Source organism: Diceros bicornis, chromosome 16, assembly GCF_020826845.1.
Source record: "Diceros bicornis minor isolate mBicDic1 chromosome 16, mDicBic1.mat.cur, whole genome shotgun sequence".
Classification (NCBI taxonomy): Eukaryota; Metazoa; Chordata; class Mammalia; order Perissodactyla; family Rhinocerotidae; genus Diceros; species Diceros bicornis.
Window position 1 is genome coordinate 7,251,175 of NC_080755.1, and position 18,444 is coordinate 7,269,618.

General features: G+C 33.6%; 1 protein-coding gene across 4 annotated transcripts in view; it reads left to right on the plus strand.

Moving 5' to 3' along the window:
• The window catches only part of ANKRD12 (ankyrin repeat domain 12), a 124,679-nt gene that overhangs the window by 37,327 nt on the left and 68,908 nt on the right, over nucleotides 1–18,444 (plus strand). For 3 of the 4 annotated variants that reach the window (XM_058556702.1, XM_058556703.1, XM_058556704.1), the window contains exons 3-4: nucleotides 7,312–7,459; nucleotides 15,164–15,232. In XM_058556702.1, coding sequence (XP_058412685.1) covers nucleotides 7,312–7,459; nucleotides 15,164–15,232 — 217 coding nt within the window. The remainder of the gene's footprint in view (nucleotides 1–7,311; nucleotides 7,460–15,163; nucleotides 15,233–18,444) is intronic. The other variant, XM_058556705.1, reaches the window with a different exon arrangement.

The window sequence follows — 18,444 nt, forward strand, 5'->3', positions numbered from 1 at the left end:
AAGAAAATGCTTCTCAATTTGTTGTTTGCTTTTGTTCAATTTCTAGAGCCTTGAAATGGTTGTTGACAATTTTGTCCAGATATATTATTGTTTTTTGGGGAGATAAGTTGCCAGTATCGTCACTCCACCATAGACAGAAGTTCTCCCAAATGTACTTTAATATACCAAATGTGATGAATCATAAGGAGATTGACTTCATTAATTTATTCATTTTATCCAACAAACCTTATATGAGATTCCTGTTGTGTTATGTGTCTTTCCTATGACCCTTGGAATAAAACAATGAGTGGTTAAGGCAAGGTCTAAATCTTTATGAAGACTCTTAACTAATTACTATTGTGTCTGCAGTGTTTTGCTCTCAGGACCCCTTGATACTCTTCAACATAATTAGGAATCCTGAAGAGGTTTTTAGTATGTAAGTGTATCAGTTGATATTTACAATATCAGAAATTAAAACAGAAAAAAATTCAAGTGTTTATTATTGGTTAAAAAAGAGTACAACTATTAGATGTTAACACATTTTTATGGAAAACAACTAGACAAAAAATATTAGTGAGAGTGTCATTGGTTTTGCAAATCTTTAATGTCTGGCTTAACAGAAGATAGCCAGATTCTCATCTGCTTCTGCATTCAGTATGTTCGGATATCACTTGTCGTGTAGTCTCTAGAAAACTCCCAACATACATTTTTGAAAGAAAGAGAGAGAAAGAATAACATCTTAGTGTTGTTGTGAGCATATTTCTGACCTTGCAGATCCCTTGAAATGGTCTCAGTGACCATACTTTGAGAATTTCTGTACCATTGTAAGAAGCACACTAATGAAAGTATTGAGTGTACAATGATGAGACAAAAAGGAGAGCAGCAATGAGTCAATTCTAGAGGATTCAGGGATGGTCTCACAGAAGAAAAGATACTTATTCATCGGAATCCAGATTAAGTATGTGACCAGCAGGTAAGTGGGAACAAAGGGTAGTCCAAGCAGAAGATGTAAAAAAGACATGAATCTATTACTGTAGTGCATAAGAAGTTAGGATGTAGCCCATGAAGGGTGGAGGATAGGAGATGAGCGTTAGATAGGGGCCAGTTCATTATGACTTTGTGTGCCTTGCTAAAATCTTGGAATTTATCCTGTAGCTGGTAAGCCAGAAGGGAAGGGCCATAGTAGAGAACAGTTAGAGTGTTACTAAAAAACCTAAGCAAAAGTCAGTGTGGGCATTGGCTGTGGGGATGGAGAGAAGTTGGCAGATCTAAAAGACGTTGAATGAATTAAACTTACTTGTATATGTAGAAAAAGTAGTCTGGATCCACTCTGAGGTTGATTTGACTATTCTCTTAGAGGGAATTCAGGAAAAGGAATAGATTGTTTTGAGAAGAATGTTTGGTTTGTAATTACTGAATTGAGTTGGCCATCAGAACATCCAAGTACAAGTATTAGTAGGCCGTTAGATATGAGTCTAGAGCTCAAAACAGCTAGATTGGAAATAAATATGTTAGGATTTGTGGAAAAGTAACCCATAGGCATGGAGATGTCACCCAAAGAGAGTGGGGCAAGAATGGAAGGAGAGTATATCTTGAGGAATTTAAATATTTTAGGAGTTGTCGAGAGAGAGAGAGAGTAAGAAGGACAAAGAGAGAACCAGGAGAGCTTACACAGAGAAGAGTGGTTAAGGGAGTCTGTATGCCAAATGCCACAGAGATTAATAGGAAAGATGTAGCCATTGGACTTTGTCAGTTAAGACACCTTAAAATGGTCTTAGTAAAAGTAATTTCAGTAGAGTTGTGGGGACAGAATACAGTGGTAGATTTGAGGAAAGAATTAGAACTTTTATTTCTAAATGTTTAAATATAGTGAAGATTGCATTTGTGAAATTACATCTGGGCTGCTTGATGTCACATTTTGGATTTGAATTTATAAGGCTAAATTTGTTGAAGCTTTTATTCTTCCTAGGTACTTTGTATGTATCTTTTGAAAGCTGCCAGTAAATAATACAGTCGTGCCTGAGCGCATTGCCTTCATGAAATTGTGATTTCTTAAAAGTGTAGAGACAAGAGTAAAAAGCAGGGCCGGCCTGGTGGCTCAAGCTGTTAAGTGCGCACGCTCTGCTCTGGCGCCCCGGGGTTCGCCGGTTTGGATCCCGGGCGTGCACCGGCGCACTGCTTGGCAAGCCATGCTGTGGCAGCGTCCCATATAAAATGAAGGAGGATGGGCACAGATGTTAGCCCAGGGCCAGTCTTCCTCAGCAAAGAAAGAGGAGGATTGGCAGATGTTAGCACAGGGCTGACGCCCTCACAAAAAAAAAAGAGTAAAAAGCAGACATTAACATATTTCTATTAAAAACATTGCTTAGGTAAGTTTAAGAATACTTATTAATCATTGGATTTATAAAATAAATAGGAAGAATAAATACAAACTATTAGATTCCTCGTTTATTAACTTTTTGTTTACCTAAAGGGATATATTTAGCTGTTCTCAGTCTCTGTTTAATCATTCAGTATTTTTTAAAGATGACATGTTTGTTTGGGTAAGGGTCAAAAGCTCTTTTGAGGCAGTGTACATGGTACTTACCTGGTATGTGGTTTTGGGATTTCTAAGCATCTTGACATCAAAAGCTATTGTTAGAAGTAATTTTTTTCAGTTTTAAATAGATATTTGACTGATTATTTCCACCTTAAGAGAGGAAGGGCCATAATTTCTATTCCAGATATTCTGCTGAGAGACTGTTACTACTGCTAATAACGACAAAATGAAATTAGGAGGAAAGGTAGGAGAGAAGGCATGACCATATTATTCACCTGTATATTTGCAAAGCATAGTCTTATGATTGTCTTTTTTTAGTGAGTGATTGGACTTGAAGCCAGCCTCTAGCTTCTGCTGAGTTTTTTCTTCATAAAATTTTTAGAAATGAATATACAATTGTTCTGTTACATAAATAGAGACCTTATTTACAGTTTAATATGACACAGACTATTGTTGTCATGAGATCCTAAATTAATAAAATAATGTGAACCAAAATTTAATTTCTTAAATCTATTTGAATAGAGCATAGTTTTAAATAATAATCACATTCTATAGCAATATCCTTTTTTTTTGTGAGGAAGATCAGCCCTGAGGTAACATCCATGCTAATCCTCCTCTTTTTTGCTGAGGAAGACCTGCTCTGAGCTAATATCTTTTGCCAGTCCTCCTCCTTTTTTTCCCCAAAGCCCCAGTAGATAGTTGTATGTCATAGTTGCACATCCTTCTAGTTGCTGTATGTGGAACGTGGCCTCAGCATGGCCGGACAAGCGGTGCGTCGGTGCGCGCCCGGGATCCAAACCTGGGCTGCCAGTAGCGGAGCGCGCGTACTTAACCACTAAACCACGGGGCCGGCCCAACAATATACTTTTTATATAAAGTCCTTTCATTACCTCTTTAAATACCACAATAGTCAGGAGTTCATCAAAAATGTCTACTCAAAATTCTTGAAATATTTTATCCTTTCACTGAAAATCTGTGGAATTTTTTTTCATTGGTTTTAGTTTAGAAGTTTTTCCACTGTAGTTTTTAGCTGTAAATTAGTATTTTATATTGCTACAAATTAGTACTTATAATTTGCAAAACAAAATCTTTCATAAAACCTTGTATGATCATCTAAAACCTGGGTTAAACTCATAAAGTATGAGTGGATGTTAATCATTTAACCTAAATAGGTCTGTCTTATCTTTTTCACTATCAATGTAGTTCAGACCTTCATTATATCCTATCCAAGCGATAATCGAGAAATTTTTCTTGTATTCAAGTAATATAATACATGTTCATTGTAGAAAAATTAGAAAATACATACAAGAAATAAAAATAGAAATTTCCTTGTCAAAAACTGTGAAGGATCTGAGATTGTACCCTACCCTACTTGCAAGCTAATCAGTTTCATGGATGCTGGCAGAAGGCATGAGACCTCTGGGTCAGATATAAAGGGAAGTTTACTTCTTGTAGCACTAACAGTAGCCGTATGTCAGTATTTGTGCCTGTTGCCTGAGCCCTCTTTCTCACAAGGGGTTGCAAAGAGGACAACTACGTATACGGTGGGTTGCGTCACAGGAGAGGAACCCCAAATCTTTTATAATGGGCAGCAAGTCTACCTGACCTTTGCCCTAAAAGAAGAAATTATTTATTATACTGAACAGTAAACAGATCTACCTTGTGCTCCAGGGACACTGTGTCTATCTTCCAAGGCTATTCTCTATACAGATACCCTTGACAAGATAGTCTGGAACAAAGGGAGTTAGTGCCTCTGCTTGTAAGATGTGCAGAAATGCAAGAGAGCCATGGAAAATTTGTCTCCCAACACACCTGTAATGCCATTACCCACAGATAGCCATTAACATTTTGGTTTATATCTTTGAAGAGTTTTCTAGTTTTCTATTTACATATGTACAGTATATATTTGCTCTTTTTTTCTAGGTAAATTTTTACTTCTTTTTGCTATCTTGCTGAGTTGGTAAGGGCTACCAGCACATTGTTTAATAGTAGCAGTGATAGATGGTAATCCTTGTCTTGCCATTGATGTTTTCATTATTCTGTATGATAGCTGTTGTAGGTTATTGAAAGAATAACATGAATTTAAATGAAAAAGACTTAAAATATTTTAAAGTAATAAACCCAGCAGAATCATAGACTTTTATGTCATGGAAAAAGCATGTGCCAATGATTCTCTCCTGAATTGACAAAGTACTTATACCATTTGGTAATACAGAAATTTTAGGACAATCAGAAATAACTATTTCTTTTCAAAGTTACCTTCCCCAGATCTGAAAATAATTTTTAAAGTGTTAAGAATCTCACAAAAACCCTTTGTTCAAATACTTCCAAGGACAGTTTTATTTTACAGAGAACAGAATAGGTTGGTAGTAGTTAACGAATATTCACGCTAATCACCATATTGCACAGGAGAGCATGATCAGTTTATCTTTGTGAACATTTTCCGTTTAACGTATTATCAAATTGGTTTCTTTTAACATGTTTTATGGCACAGAACAGTATCTTCACTTACACAAGTGCAAAGGAGAAGGGACATCTTCGTGTTTTTCTTAGATTCTTTTATTAATAACAAAGATTTATATTTCTAAGGCAAGTCTGTAGAATTTTGATGGTTAACCTTTGTATTAATCATACCTTTTTATTTCTAATGCTTTGACATCTGAGGCCTTACTGACCCTGGGGAGACTGCCCCTCCCAGGGCTAGCCAATTCCTAGAGATAGTAAATGACTCACTTGTGACCATGCCTGTCATATGCAAACCAACCAATCCAGAGTCCATCCCCAGCCACCAACTTTATCCAGCTCTCCCACTATTGACCACCTTCCCCCTAGTCTGATAATCACCCCAGAGCCAGGTACCAGACAACTAGAGAAACAGCACCTATACCCCAGAGCCTGCTGAAATAATTCAGACTAGCCAATGCTTAGCCTGCTTACTCTGCCTTGCCTTTTCCTACCCTCTGAAACCACAATAAAAGCTTGTGCCCACATTTCCCTTCTTTCTTTCTGCCTCCTAACCCACGTTGGGGCTTCCCCATGTGGGCCTGTGTAGTGTGGCATGCCCCCTCTTCTTGGGAACTGTAATAAACTGTCTTCTTGGTCTCCTGATCTGTTAGCCTCACCATTCCTGAATAATAATAAAGTCTACATTTGAAAACAACCTTATAAGCAAAATGCACGCTTGTGAAGCTCCATTTCATTGGCAGGAGTGAAAAAACAGCTCAAGAGGACTTTACTTAATAACTGGGAAATAAATAATGTAAGAGTTTTATTCTTCGGTAATCTTTACCAGTTAAATTATGAGGAAGTCACACTGTCTTCCTAATTTGATAATAGATTTATCAAAAATGAATATAGAGCTTATTTAGATGTTGTTCTTGTCACAGATCATCATATGGTTTTTCTTTAATCTTTTGATAAAGTGAATTGTCTTAACAGATTTTCTAATAATGAACTATTCTTGTATTCTTTGGATGAACCTTGCTTGGTTATGATGTAACACCTTTCTAAGACACTAAATTTGATTTGACAGTTTATTTAGGACAGTTTGTTTTTGCGTTTATTTCATAAGCAATTTTAGTCTGTAATTTCTATCTTGTACTCTTCTTTGGTGTCAGTTTTGTTTTAGACTTATAAAATGGATGAGTTGCTTTTAATCTTATTTTTATGCTGTAGTATTGTTTATGAAACAGGAAATATCTATTCCTTGATTTTTTTATTAAAAATCTCTTGTAAATTCTTCTGGGATAGGTACCTTTTTTAAACATACAATCTTTGGCTGTTGTCTTCTGTGATCGTTATCCTATTCAGGTTTTCTGTTTCTTTCATGAGCCAATTTTTAGTAATGCATGTTTTCCCAAAAAATCCTTTTTTCCAGGCCTTAAATTTTTAGTGATATAGAAATGAATATAATATTCTTTTATAACTTTTTAATAGCCCCTCTGGAATTGTATTTATGTCTCAATCCCAGTCTGTATTATTTTTCTTTTCTTTCTCATTTTCATTATTAGACTCACTAAAAGTTTTATTCTGTTGCTCTTTTAGAATCATCTTTTGGTTTTATTGATAAATTCTACTTTTTAAAAAAATTCAGTATTTTATTTTTTATGTCCCTTCTTCCTCTCTTCCTTCCTTTAATTTCCGTCTCGAGTTGAAAGCTAGTGTCTTCTGCAATCTGAGTTTACTTATGATTTGCTTCTGAGAATCTCTGCAATTATGATATCTTTTATTTTTTATCATAGTTTGGGGACTATTCTTTTAAGCTCTCCTGCTAATGTGATGTGTCTTAGTTCTTAGTATCTAGTATGTTTTTCAGAAAGGAGTCATCATAACCCACTTTAGCTGTGCTGTACCAATTTGGACGTTGGATTATAAGACTGAACTTGATAATAGAACATGAGGGTAGGATACTTCACCTGAGTGAGTGGGCACATGTTATAAATAAAACGTAATCTGTTTAATTCAATCCAGAATTAGTTTTTTACATTTGTCTATTTGTTCATTGGTGATAACGTCTATATTATACTTAGACATAGAGTTCTGTTACAGTCAAGATATTTTGTTTTATTATTTTAAAATTCTATTACGTAAAACTAGGGCACTATGAAGCAAGTGAGAAAAAATGTTATAGTCGTTGAAACTGGGTCTTGAGTACATTGAGGACAAAGATGGTTTGTAATACCCTCTCTACTTTTGTGTATGTTTGAAAATTTCCTTCGTAAAGTATTCCTTTTTAATACTGTGTTCTTTAGCTAGTATTATTGTAACTTTATTCATATTTGATTTTTTAATAGAGTAAAGACAAGATTGCATCCTATAGCAAAACTCCAAAAATTGATCGAAATGATGTGGGCAAGGAGATGAAAGAGAAATCGTCTATGAAACGTAAACTTCCTTTTACCATTAGCCCATCAAGAAATGAAGAACGAGATTCAGACACAGGTAGAATAATTTGTTGTTTTCTGGTAAAATCTTAATCTTTCTTTTACTGTGATTTTCTTTATCGTTACTCTTACATCCTGTTTTATGGAAAAATGTATTTCAGTATTTCATATTTATCCTTTTGGGGCAGAAATTCATATATTTCTCATCCAAATATGATTTCTAATCAGAGATAAAAACCATTTGCTTTTTTGGTTCCTCCCAGTGTTTATTACAAATCTCTTACCACTTTCCAGACTTCATTTCTTGGGGACCATTTAAGTGATGAAAAATTTACCCTATGTGAGAGGGAGCATAGGATATGGTAGATTTGAGAAAAAGCTTTTGAGTTTTCATAGACACATTATTGAACCCACCAAAGAAAAAGTTTAGGTGTTTTAGATTCGGAGATGAATCAGAAATATGTCCCCCCCTAAAAAAGAAAACAAGTACTGAGGCTAACTGCCTAAGCCCAATTCATTGTACTTTGTTCCTCAAAACTCTTATGTATCAGAAATGATGCTTGACATCAGTCAATTCCAGTTATTCATAATAGATTAGAACCTTATTACCACTATCTAATAAATTACTAGATTGTGTTTTAGCCCTGAACTAATCATTTCTTGAAACTAATATAAACTTGAATGGTTGTTGCATATTTATTGTAATTGTTTTATCTTTTGCATGAAATATTAATAGTGAACTGTTCATACGAATGTTTTAGTTTCACTCACAGAAAGGTAGTGTTCTATTCTGAGTTTATGTGCAGAGATTATATTCTACTTATATCTTTCTAGCCATCTTAATCATCAGTATGGAAATGATTTTGACTCTAGAATCTGTGAAGATTCCTTAAAGACTTTTGAAATGCCCCGTGGTAACATAGCTTTAGAAAAAACTTAATTTTTACTGTACACTTTTGGTAGGTATGTCTTCTTTTGTGTATTTTGCTGTCTCTCTTGGCTTGAACTAGAAATTTGTTTTTCAACACTGATGACATTTTTAAATCTTGAAAATTCCTCTTTTTTGCAGTCATTAAAAAATTATGTGCTTTGTTCATTTTAGCTTACACTGGCTTCTTCTAGAGATTCAGAATCTTTTGTTTTCTGAAGCATGATTCTCCTTCTCCTTAAGCAGTGTTCTCAAGCTTTTATTAGGTCACTTAGCTGAGAAAAAGGTGCTTATGTGCCTTTAGATATATAAGATTTAACTTTTCTCATATTTTCTCACTAGGAGTCCTTTTGCTAGTCATTTTTAAAGTACTTGTATTAGCCAGGTTTTGTTTTCCAATGGCAGTGATACTTCTACTAGTAGTTTACAGAAGGGATTTAGATAAATTCAAAGACCGTGAACGTATTTTTAGAAATAAATAAGGTTTCAAAATAATAAACTTCCCATGGGAACCTTTGTTATTTGATCAGGTGGATTGTTTGTCTATCATTTAGAGTAAAATAAAGGAGAAAATGTTACTTAGGAAGACGTGAACTTTAGGTACCGAATAAACATAATCTAATTTATATTTTATTGATTGGATTATATACTTTTTACCCAGCTACAGTTTTTCCACTATTTGAATTTAGTGGGGTGTTGTAGCTCTCTCTCTTTGATTGTTTCATAACAAACTCTTATTTTTCTTTTGGAAGGGTACATGCTAACACTAAACAAGATTTTGATGGATTTAAACATATATATTTATATTTTTGGTAGGCTGAATTTATAAATTTTAGTAAATAATAGATGAAGGCTTTAGTTTTGTGTGTGCACACACACATACCCAAAGCATTAAGAATTTCCCCAGGCTTAAAGCAAAATGTCTTATTTACAATCTAACTGTCTTATTTTAAAAAATAAAGTAGAATCCAGAGTACCATTGTGATATTTTCCATGTTAAAGATAATTATAGCATCAAATCCCATATTTGACATTGACCTTTTTTATAGAGTGTACTATATTTTAAATTATTCGCTGAAACTTATAAAGATATAGAAGGGAGAAATATTTACAACATGTATGACAACCCTTATCTTAATATATTTAGTGTCTAAGGATCTCTTAATTATGAAGAGAAAAACACAAAAATGGGAAAGGACAAAAGATACAAGCAAGTAGTTTAGAACAACAAAATTACTTTTGGCAAAGAAATATATGAAAAAAATATATCAATAGTAATTGAAGAAATACAATTTATCATGATTGATAAAATTGTTGTTGGCCTAAATCATATCAAGTGGTCACTGGTTGGAAATAGGAACTGGCCTAAATTATAGGAATACCTTGTTGGAGGTAAATATGACAACATATGTCAAAAACTAAAAGTTTGTTAACATTTAACTTATTTTTTCTTTTGGTATTTATTCTATTTAAAGAATTATTAATGAAAATAAAAATTATCTTGGGGCTGGCGAGGTGGCACAGTGGTTAAATTAGCGTGCTCTGCTTTGTCGGCCTAGGATTCATAGGTTCAAATCCCGGCTGTGGACTAAGGCACTGCTTGTCAAGCCATGCTGTGGTGGCATCCCACATACAAAATAGAAGAAGATGGGCACAGATGTTAGCTCAGGGACAATCTTCCTCACAAAAAAAAAAAGAAAAGAAAAATTATCTTCAAGTATGTTTATTTCAGCTTTGTTTATAATAGCAAAAAAAAACCAAAACAGGAAAATAGTTTCAAGTAATATAGGATTTGTTCAATTATGGTAAGGTCAATGAAGAAATATGATTTTTTACTCTTAAAATAACATTGTAAAAGAATATGTGAGATGGAAGTATGTTCATAATATACAAGGTGAAAAAATAGGTTATGAAATAATATATACTGTTTGCACTGAAAGTCATAGTCTGTATATTTATATTTTGTCCATATGTATGTGCACACAGGACATATATTAACATACATATGGAAAGATAAGATTGTTTAAATATGAAAGACTGTTTCATTAGAACTTAAGCCTAAACCTAGTGGGTGTATTATGGGTCCAGAACAAAAATGTAAATATTATAAACCTTGACTTAATGAAAATAAAAGAAGAGGAGGGGGTGGGGAAAGAGGAGAAGATGTTAACAGTGCTACTCAGCTCATATTCTCTCTTAGCACAGAATTAGCTGGAATTGTATAAAATGGAAACGTATAGTTTTTAAAAAGGATTAAAATTTTTAATCTTTCTTTATTTAAAATTCTTTTATATATATATGTGTGTGTTTATATTTTAGTCTATGATATCTCTTATAGAGAAGAAGCAATTCCTTTAATTTCTTTTTATGTTGGATCAAAATAAAATTAATTTTACAGCTTTTTATTTTAAAACAGTGCATATAGATATATTTTTCTGTTCTTAAATTTATTTCTCTCTCTCTCTCTATTAGTTCCTTTGTTTTTATATATATTTAGAGGGATGCTTGAAATGATACTCACCAGATGTTAACATTTTATTTCCAGGATTTGGGATGATTTGTTACTTTCTTCTTTGTATTCTTTTGTATGGCTTGAATTTTCAAAATAATGAACATATATTATTTTTATAAAACACAGTCCTTACTTTTTTAAAAAAGATTTTCATATTGTCCAGGGAAGGCTCATGGTCCCCCAAATCAGCAATACTGCCGTCAACTGGATGAGTCATTCTTAGTCTTCATTGTGAGATACCCTAGAGTGTTTTAAACTTTCTAAATTCTCAATTATTTAATATTTATTGATTTTTTAAAAAATAACACTTTCTCGGGGCTGGCTCCGTGGCCAAGTGGTTAAGTTTGCATGCTCTGTTTTGGTGGCCCGAGTTTGCGGGTTTGGATTCCGGGCGTGGACCTACTGCACTCATCAGCCATGCTGTGGAGGCATCCCACAGACAAAATAGAGGAAGATTGGCACAGATGTTAACTCAGGGCTAATGTTCCTCAGACAAAAAAAAAAGAAAAAAAGAGGAGGATGGCAGCAGATGTTAGCTCAGGGCAAATGTTCCTCACCAAAGGAAAAAAAAATAACACTTTCTAGAAAAGTAATTCCTTGACTAGACAGATAAAATTTTAGGGAAAAGTACAGCATAATTTGAAGTCATGCCAGTGGGTCCTTATAGTTGTATCATAATACTATTTATTTCAGCAGATCTCCAGTATATCTGCTTATATCAGTCCGGTATCTATTCCACCTTGTCCTATCTTATCAGAGAATTCTCGTAAATTTTGTCCCATGAAATGTTAAGAGGCCAGTATAGGCAGTGACTCATTGAACGTGTGGAAGCAACTACTTCTTATCTAGAAGACAAATTATTTCTTATACCTACTCCGTCAGCTTGCTTTATCACTTTTTTTTATATTTTACTTTCAATTTCTCCTAGTGTAAAATCCTGACAAGATAAGTTATTGTAGTTAAAATAGAGATAAATCATAGCAGAGTGTTTATTATCAGAGGCTTTGGAGTCTGACATACCATACCAGTGTTGAGTCCCTGCTCAGCCCTCTACTAGCCCTGGCCAGATAATTTGAATTCTTTATAAGTTCCAATTTTCTCCTCTGTAAAAGTGCTTATAATAATACCAACTTCAGAGAATTATGACCTTTAAGTGACATAACTTGTAAAAACAGTTTGTGATACATTAATTAAAACAAAAAAGTGACTAACACTGGCTTAAATAGATAGGAATTTCTTAATATAATGCGGTGAAACCAAGCATAGGCAGTTCAGAGTTGGTATAGCAGTTCAGTAATACCATCAGGGACTGAGCTTTTTTTGTTTTTCTGCTGTGCCACTCTTAGCTCATACATGGGCTTTGTCCTTAAGCATTTTGCCTTATAGTCACAAGATATCTTCTGCATCTTCTTGGGCAGAAAGTAGGAGAGGAAAGACCAAGGACAAAAGTATTCTTCTCCCGATGAAACTTTGCCTTTTTACTGATGAAACAACCTCCCTAGGAACTTCTGCCTGCATCTCATTCGTTAGGCTACCCTAGTTGCAGGGAGTCTGAAAAGTCAACTACTTTTAGCTGGGCATATTGTCACCCTAATCAAAATTGGAATATTCCTGGTAAGAGAGGGAGAATGAATATTGAATAGGCACGTTAGAATACTGCCGCTGTATATAGAATTTTTAGCACAGTAATTAATAAATGATAACTTCTCTTATCTTTAATAGTTATTAATGTTTCTACCTAAGTGAGCCTTATTCCTGCACTATCAGTCATAAAAAACATACTTATTGTCTTTCCTAGTCCAATGGCATTTGAGGGAAAGGCACAATCCCTTGACATGAAAGTACTGAAAAACTATCTTGAGGCTACACATGAGAGAGTCTCCTCTGGTCCTCCAAACTAAATTTGCAATTATTTTGTTATGAGTAATGCCATCAAGAGCATCTTTGCAGATTATGACTTTATTGTACCCTGAATTATTTCTTTCTTATCATTCCCAGGAGTAGGGTTATAGGGTTAAAAGGGTTAAACATTTCTGTGGTATTTCTCCAAAACAATTATACCTAGTTAGAAAGCCTCCAGCAGTATATGAATGTTCTTTAATCTCAAATAGCATGGGGGCACATGTTTTTCTTTCCGTTTGATAGATCTTGTGTTCTATAGAGGTAAACCAGTAGTACTACATCATTTTAGTTTGTATGTTTAAATAAGTAGAAAGATACAATATCCTTCACTTTTTAAAATATTTGTTTCCTCCTAGTAGGCATTGTTTATTTGCTTACTAATTTTTTCTTTTGGCATATGTAGATAATGTGGTATGAGAAAATCCAAAGAGGCACAGTATGATCTGTTCCAAAGTCAGTGGAGGCAGTTGTAGATAGAGTATGTTCAGATGTTTTAAACTAAATCATCTCTGCCAGTCAGCCTTAGAAGTCCTATCTTCCTGAAACTTTAGATGCTGTTAAAGGATTTACCCTATTTAATATGGCTCAAGCAAATTTGGAGAGAGGAACTTTTTTAAAAAAGAAAACAAATCTAATTTTTCTGGTTACTATGTTAAAGTAGCAGATAAAATCGGTGCTTTGGTTAATGAGGATAGTCACCTTTTGGTGATTTTCATGGAGCTTATTTATTACAGATTGACTCCTATCCCTCCCCCTGATATTTTATTATAAAAGTTTTCAAACATACAGTGCAAACCTTTTTATTCGTTCTTGGTATTTTTCTCTTTACTCTCTCACAACCCAAAACAGAATATTAACTTTAAAATATGGCTTTTGAAGTACAAGTATTGCTTATCTTGCCTTGCTACAAAGAACATATCAGGGGGAGATACCTGCTCTGCTTAGCGCTCAGTGTTTTACAAAAACCTCATAGGTAGCAGTAGTGTTAGAGTCTAGTCTCACTATAGCACAGAAGGACAAAGTGGTTGAGTAAAGGGATAGGATATGGAAGCTTTTAATTTTCTAGCTCCTGCATTAAATCTTTATAGAATACACATTCAAATGCCCCAAATATAAACATACTTATTTGAGTAAAAGCCAAAGGGTGTGTGGAGTCAGGGTGGATTGATCACTTTCAAAGAAAGATTTGGATAAACTACTTCCTTATATAAAAGTTCAGTTTATCCACTATGCTTTAATCTGTCACAACATGATCTGCTTTCAAAAATGCATTTAATTCAATTTGTTGGCACAGCTTTTTGGCTACCTCTTTTTCTTTGCTTTGCAGTCTATGGAGGCCATTTTTTATTTTTCCTTGACTTTAAATGAGATGTCACATAGTCTTCATGGAATTCTTCTAGTTGCCAACTTAATATGTTTAGTTTTGAAACGTAAGTGTTCATTGAAAGGCTTGTCATTCAGTCCATTTACCCACTTGCTTTAGAATTGGTCTAAATGTTGTTAATGGTTTCCCTTTCAATTGAGTGAGCCTTCTCATCACTAAACTTTTAGGCTTATCTTTAAAATGTTCAAACACTATGTTTAGGAGTTACTTATTCTCTAAATTGGTTTTCTTCTGACACTTTTGTTGTACTTAACTGAACTCGTGAATGATGTCTATAATAATGATCCTGGAAAGAAAAGTTTATGTCAATAAATTGAAAATATGAAGATCAGAATAATATTATTGTGAGTTAAAATGTCCTATTGTTTTTAAGTAAAAATATTTGCTCTGGCAATATTGCCAAAAGTCAATTCTCCATATTCTTATTTGTCTGTCATGAATTGTTAGGAAGAATTTCATATTCTTATCTTAGCTGATAAACTTTGTTTTGACTTAGGCTGCTTTCTTTCTAAGAGGCCTGTAGTGGTCAGTATAGTAATTGATACCATTTGAAATGTGTATAATTTATAGAAAGATCTGTGGTCTAGAAGATACTGCAGTCCAAAGTGTTCTGTTGTTTTGGCACGCAGAGAACAAAGAGTGATTCAAGTCCATTCAAGTTTTCTAAATACAAATTCTAAACAGAAAAACAATGATTAGCGTACTGCCTCTTTTATCATTATTCAGAGATTGAAAAAACATATAGCTTCAAAGGAGATGATATGTTTTAATAAGCAGCATCAGTAATATCTGTTATTGCAAACTGCATGGTTGACTTTCTCAGCTTTAATATTCCAGTTGAAGAAACTGAAATCTTAAGTGTTGGCCAAACCTGTGTTTTAAATGTACTTTTGACTTTACCTTAAACATAATCTTTTCAAAAAACAATGATAGCTCATTGACTAACTAGTAGTCTTTTGAAAAATGTGGTTTGTTGAATTCTGCATTTCCCTTCGTGTGCTTTTTTTCTTTTCTCCTGTCTCTTCTCATTCTGTAGATTCAGATCCAGGACATACAAGTGAAAATTGGGGGGAGAGACTTATATCTTCTTACAGGACATACTCAGGTAATTAGATTATCAGGGGCTCCTGTTTAGCCAGTGGTTTCTGTCACATTTACAATTAATTATTGTACTATAAATAACTTTTTTTCAAACCAGTACATAGATATCTTTGATTGAATAAGTGAACTACGAGTGACACCAAATTTTCCAGTTTTTGTTTGAGATATCCAGTGCATCATGTCTGACACATGCTTATGCATGAACATTATAAGCAGGACTACTGTATACCGCCACTCAGATGTTGTAGAGCACAGCATGGGGGCACCATTTGCATAGAAAACAATGTGAAAGTCAACTCCTTGGATTGGTGCAGTGCAGCGACTCTTATGGGAAATTACCCAAGGTCCCTAGTCTCTTTTGCTTGTTAAACCCTTCACAAAGTATACTAAGTGTATTGATTTTGATAGACAATACTGTCTTACTCTTCAACCATGCAATGTTTCTTTAAAAAACGCACATTTTAAAAATTTTTGGTTGAACTCTTTAGTCTGTTGACTTTGCTGCCCATGTTGAATTTAAAAGTGGATTCAAACACCATGTTTCCTGGAGAAATGCCATTACCATGAACTGTATTGGAACCTCTCTGTTCAGCTATGGCACCAGGGATTATGCTTCATAATTGCTCCAGATAGAAGAGTACAAGAGAATATATAAATACTGCATTTTAAAATAAAGAGTAAATGTGTTCTCTAGTATATGAAAACTAATTAATTGTTTTGACTGTCCTTTTTTTGATCTGAATGGTTTATATCCTTATTTCTGAACTTTTTTTAGTGTAAAATATTGTTTAGTCCTTGGGTGTCTAAGTACCCAGTTTTCAGCATGTGATATTTAGCTGTAAAACTGAAATAAACCTACTGTTTCTGGTATACTTTATTTTATATATTTGTGAGGTTGGGGTGGGGGTTTTGTAGAACCAAATAATTATTTTTAAAATTATGGTGAAAGCTGTTGATTGAGCCAATAAGTCAATAGTACTTGGTTATCAAAACTTGGGGGGCATGTTTACAATCAACATTAAATTTAAAAGACCTACACTTACTGTGGAGTTAGGTGTACTTCTCTAAAATGGGACTCCTAAGTGCCAGAGTGCACCTGAAGCCATCCATGATCTGAGTATCACTGCTGGCAATTAAAAGATAAAAGCACCCAACTATTAGAGGTTTCTGTAGATATTTTAGAACCAGAGAGTAATGGCAGCATTTTTTTCTCAGAATTAAAGTATACACGTTCCAAACATGATTGATTTCTTTATGTTCATCTGTGTTTAAATTGTAGCTTCATTGTTTCATTCCTTATACAGTGACTGCTTTGTGGGAAAATGTCATATTCTTTAGTTTTTGAGATACTGATAGGTTTATGAACCAGTTCCCCAAGAAAAACAATTTTGTCTCTTCTCCTTAACATAACTCTGCGCTTAATTGGGATATGACAGTGTTGAGCTTTCTGTATATTCTGACAAGACCTAAAAAGAAAGCATTAATTTTTGAGATTATAAGACTGAGACATCTCTGTATTTCCAAGGATCCTCTGAACCTTGAAATAAAGAATGTTGGATTGTTGAAAAGTCTATTTCTCTATTTTTCTTTAGTCTTAAATGAATCACTTGGATTTTTCTTTAAAAATCTCTAGGGTGGCTGAGTGAAATTCAAGTCTATTGTAGACTGTGTAAATGAGCACGTGTCAGTATTCCTGTGTTTAAATTTTAGAATTCTGACCCATTATTCAGACAAATAAATACATATTTCAGTTACTGAAACTTGAGAAGTACCCTAACTTTTTCAAATATATAGTATATGATCATTTTTTGCTTATGACAGGTCAGAGGAAACAAGTTCTTCACAGGATAGATCCCAAGTAGTGGAAGTTATGTTGAATGCTTTAAACTTGAAAAAGCATACTTTGGGATATCTTAATCTAGCACTTAAAATTTTGAAGAGTAGTATATAGTTATCTCTAACCTAGCTATCTTATACCAGCTTACTGTTCACTTACCTTCTTTTCCTATCTCATGTAAAGCATGAACTCAGACAAATGACTAAGGTAATTTAATTAAAGAAAAAATAGAGTTCAGATTGGATGCTAGTACCTAATTTGAATTTTTGCTTGAATATTTTGATTATATCCAATTTGTTTATTCTTTTCCAAAATGTAATCATTTTATCTTTGATCATTTGGCAGCACGGAATTCTAATAATGAATGTATAAGTGTCTCACTTTTTTCTGTAAACTGAGTATATGTATCACTTTTTAGCATATTCTTTTTAAAACGTATTAAAATGCAATAAATGTGTACACCCGAAATTTATATAATGTTAGAAACCAGTGTTGCCACAATAAAAAAATAAAAATTAAAAAAAATGCACTTAAAACCAAAAAATCAATTGTGTTGCAAATGAGAAAATGAAAGATAAAATTTTCCCCAAATTTTTAGGAACTATTTTAAGGATAGATACTGTATATTTTTTAAAATTTTTTCCTCCAGTTACTTATTTTCCTTAAAACATCTTTTCTACTTTCTGTAAAATTTTCACACTGTTAAATATTGTAATTTTGGGTGAGAAGTGCATTCCTTGTATTTAAAGATTTGTTATTCAGATGGAAAACCATTAAAACAATTGTGGTTCCTCATTAAATACGAGAGAACCCAAGTGAAGAACATTATTAGGAGAAAGCATATGTTTCAGAAAAAAATAGACTTCTCCAAAAGACCTGTTAAGGGCTTTATTTAGTAAGTTCGGTGAAACACTGTGCTGAAACTGGATTTATACTAAATTGGACCATTAATGATAATAAAATGAGATATATGAAAATAAAAGAATATATTAGAACTATTAATAAAGGCTGCCTTAAATCTTGCAAAATTTTTGTTTTTATGTAAAATCAGATATCAACAAAACGGACCTTTTAGGAGCTATTGAATTTTGAGTGATTTGTGGGCAGCAGAGTTTAAATATTTAGGACCTTTACTTTGTCTAGGCCGTTAGATGCCGGTTTATCCTAATGAAGTGGTACTGCAAGAATTATTACTTTAAATTCTTATGCCTTAAATAATATCTAAATAATACCAAACTTTTATTAGTCTCTTAAAACTTGCCAGATTAGTAAATGCTTATCTCCTAGCGTAGTCTAGCTGCCAGCCACATCTGCCTGAAAAAACCACAGTATTGACTACTAAGCCTTCTCTTCTTCCACTCATTTTTGCTATGTTTTAC